Source organism: Vigna unguiculata, chromosome 11, assembly GCF_004118075.2.
Source record: "Vigna unguiculata cultivar IT97K-499-35 chromosome 11, ASM411807v1, whole genome shotgun sequence".
In the NCBI taxonomy this organism is placed as follows: domain Eukaryota; kingdom Viridiplantae; phylum Streptophyta; class Magnoliopsida; order Fabales; family Fabaceae; genus Vigna; species Vigna unguiculata.
Window position 1 is genome coordinate 6,054,904 of NC_040289.1, and position 1,549 is coordinate 6,056,452.

The 1,549-nt window shown below is 28.9% G+C and overlaps 1 protein-coding gene across 1 annotated transcript; it reads left to right on the forward strand.

Moving 5' to 3' along the window:
* Positions 1 to 270: 270 nt before the first annotated feature.
* LOC114170134 (agamous-like MADS-box protein AGL61) lies at positions 271 to 804 on the forward strand. The gene has a single exon (XM_028055617.1). It carries the CDS (start codon positions 271 to 273, stop codon positions 802 to 804), a length of 534 nt encoding a protein of 177 aa, XP_027911418.1.
* The last annotated feature ends 745 nt before the right edge of the window (positions 805 to 1,549 follow it).

A 1,549-nucleotide genomic window follows, 5' to 3' on the forward strand; every position in this document is an offset into this window, starting at 1 on the left:
TGTTTTGCAATAAATTCATAATTTTTCGTATTATAGTTTCAATGAAATAAAATTAGAATATAATTAAACCTTTTGTAAAATTAGAAGAACATTAAATTCTTCCTATATATATTAATGAAACAAGTTGATAACGATTGAAAAACCTGTTCGTGTGTGTATATAAAGAGGGTTGTGAAGGTAGGTGACAAACTCAACCTTCGCAACAAACCCTAATTACAGTGTTGTTTTTTTTTTCTTCTATCTTTCAATGCAAGTTGAGGTAAAGGAATCATGGGTCGTCGGAAAATTGAGATTGTGAGAGTGAAGAACCCCAACAGGAGACAAATAACGTTTTCAAAGCGTCGAACAGGGTTGTTCAAGAAAGCGAATGAGTTGTCCATCATGTGTGGTGCAAAGATTGCCATTGTCGTGTTCTCTCCGGGGAACAAACCCTACTCGTTTTCCCACCCAGGAGTTCATGTTGTTGCTACTGAATTTCTTCAGCAAGATCTCAGATCAAACCAACTCCAAAGAGGACCCTCTTTTGATGTTTATAGGAATCACCACTTCAATCTGCAACTTCTCGATGTGATGAGACAGTTGGCTGAGGAAGAAAGTAAAAGTTCAATGCTTGATGAAGCTATCGATCATGGCAGAGGGACCCAACTCTCTGAACTTCGAAAATTTCACACTTCTCTTTCTGATATCAATTCAAAAGTTAAAAGTGAGATCGAGGCTGCAGAAACCATGATACTCTTGTCACAGGAAGGAGTAGAATTTCCTGTTACAACAAGAAACGAGAATATAAGTGACAAATTTCTGTGATGTATATATCATGCAAACCCTAATATTTTATTGTTGTATATTCATCCGATAAGGGGAAGATAAGGTTGTTTTTTATTGTCTAATGGTCTGTATCAATAAATTAGATTGAAACCAAACTTGTCTGAATCAAATCAAGGTGAAAAAGTATTATTTAGACTTATTTTTGTTGAAACTAAAAATAATATGTTAAATAATTTTCTTGCTTCTTTCGATCACTTTTGTTGTCTTATACTATGTTGATTAATGGGTTTGTAGATTTTGCTTAATTTTTTCCAAAATACTTTGTTAGTGAATCAAGCATAATTGGGTACATTGATGTTAGTAAAATGTTCCGAAATCTCTTAAAGCATGTACCTCTGATTTTGATATTAGAACTCATGGATAACAAAATTACAATATCCCAAAACTTTAGTTATCTACTCATTGAGAAAAACGATAGTCAAAACCAAAATAAAAGTTGTTAATTTTGAACACCGTTATTGAATTTAAGCAAAATATAAAATTTGATATATATATATATATATATATATATATATATATATATATATATATATATATATATATATATATATATATATATATATATATATATATCATGTGTAAGTTTGTCTATGATTTTAAGTTGTTAGTAAATAAATAGGAGGTACACTACTAAAAATTTTCATATATATATATATATATATATATATATATATATATATATATATATATATATATATATATATATATATATATATATATATAT

Bases quoted from the DNA above. Each gene is read 5' to 3' on its own strand.
- LOC114170134 (XM_028055617.1), top strand. From the start codon at position 271: ATGGGTCGTCGGAAAATTGAGATTGTGAGAGTGAAGAACCCCAACAGG.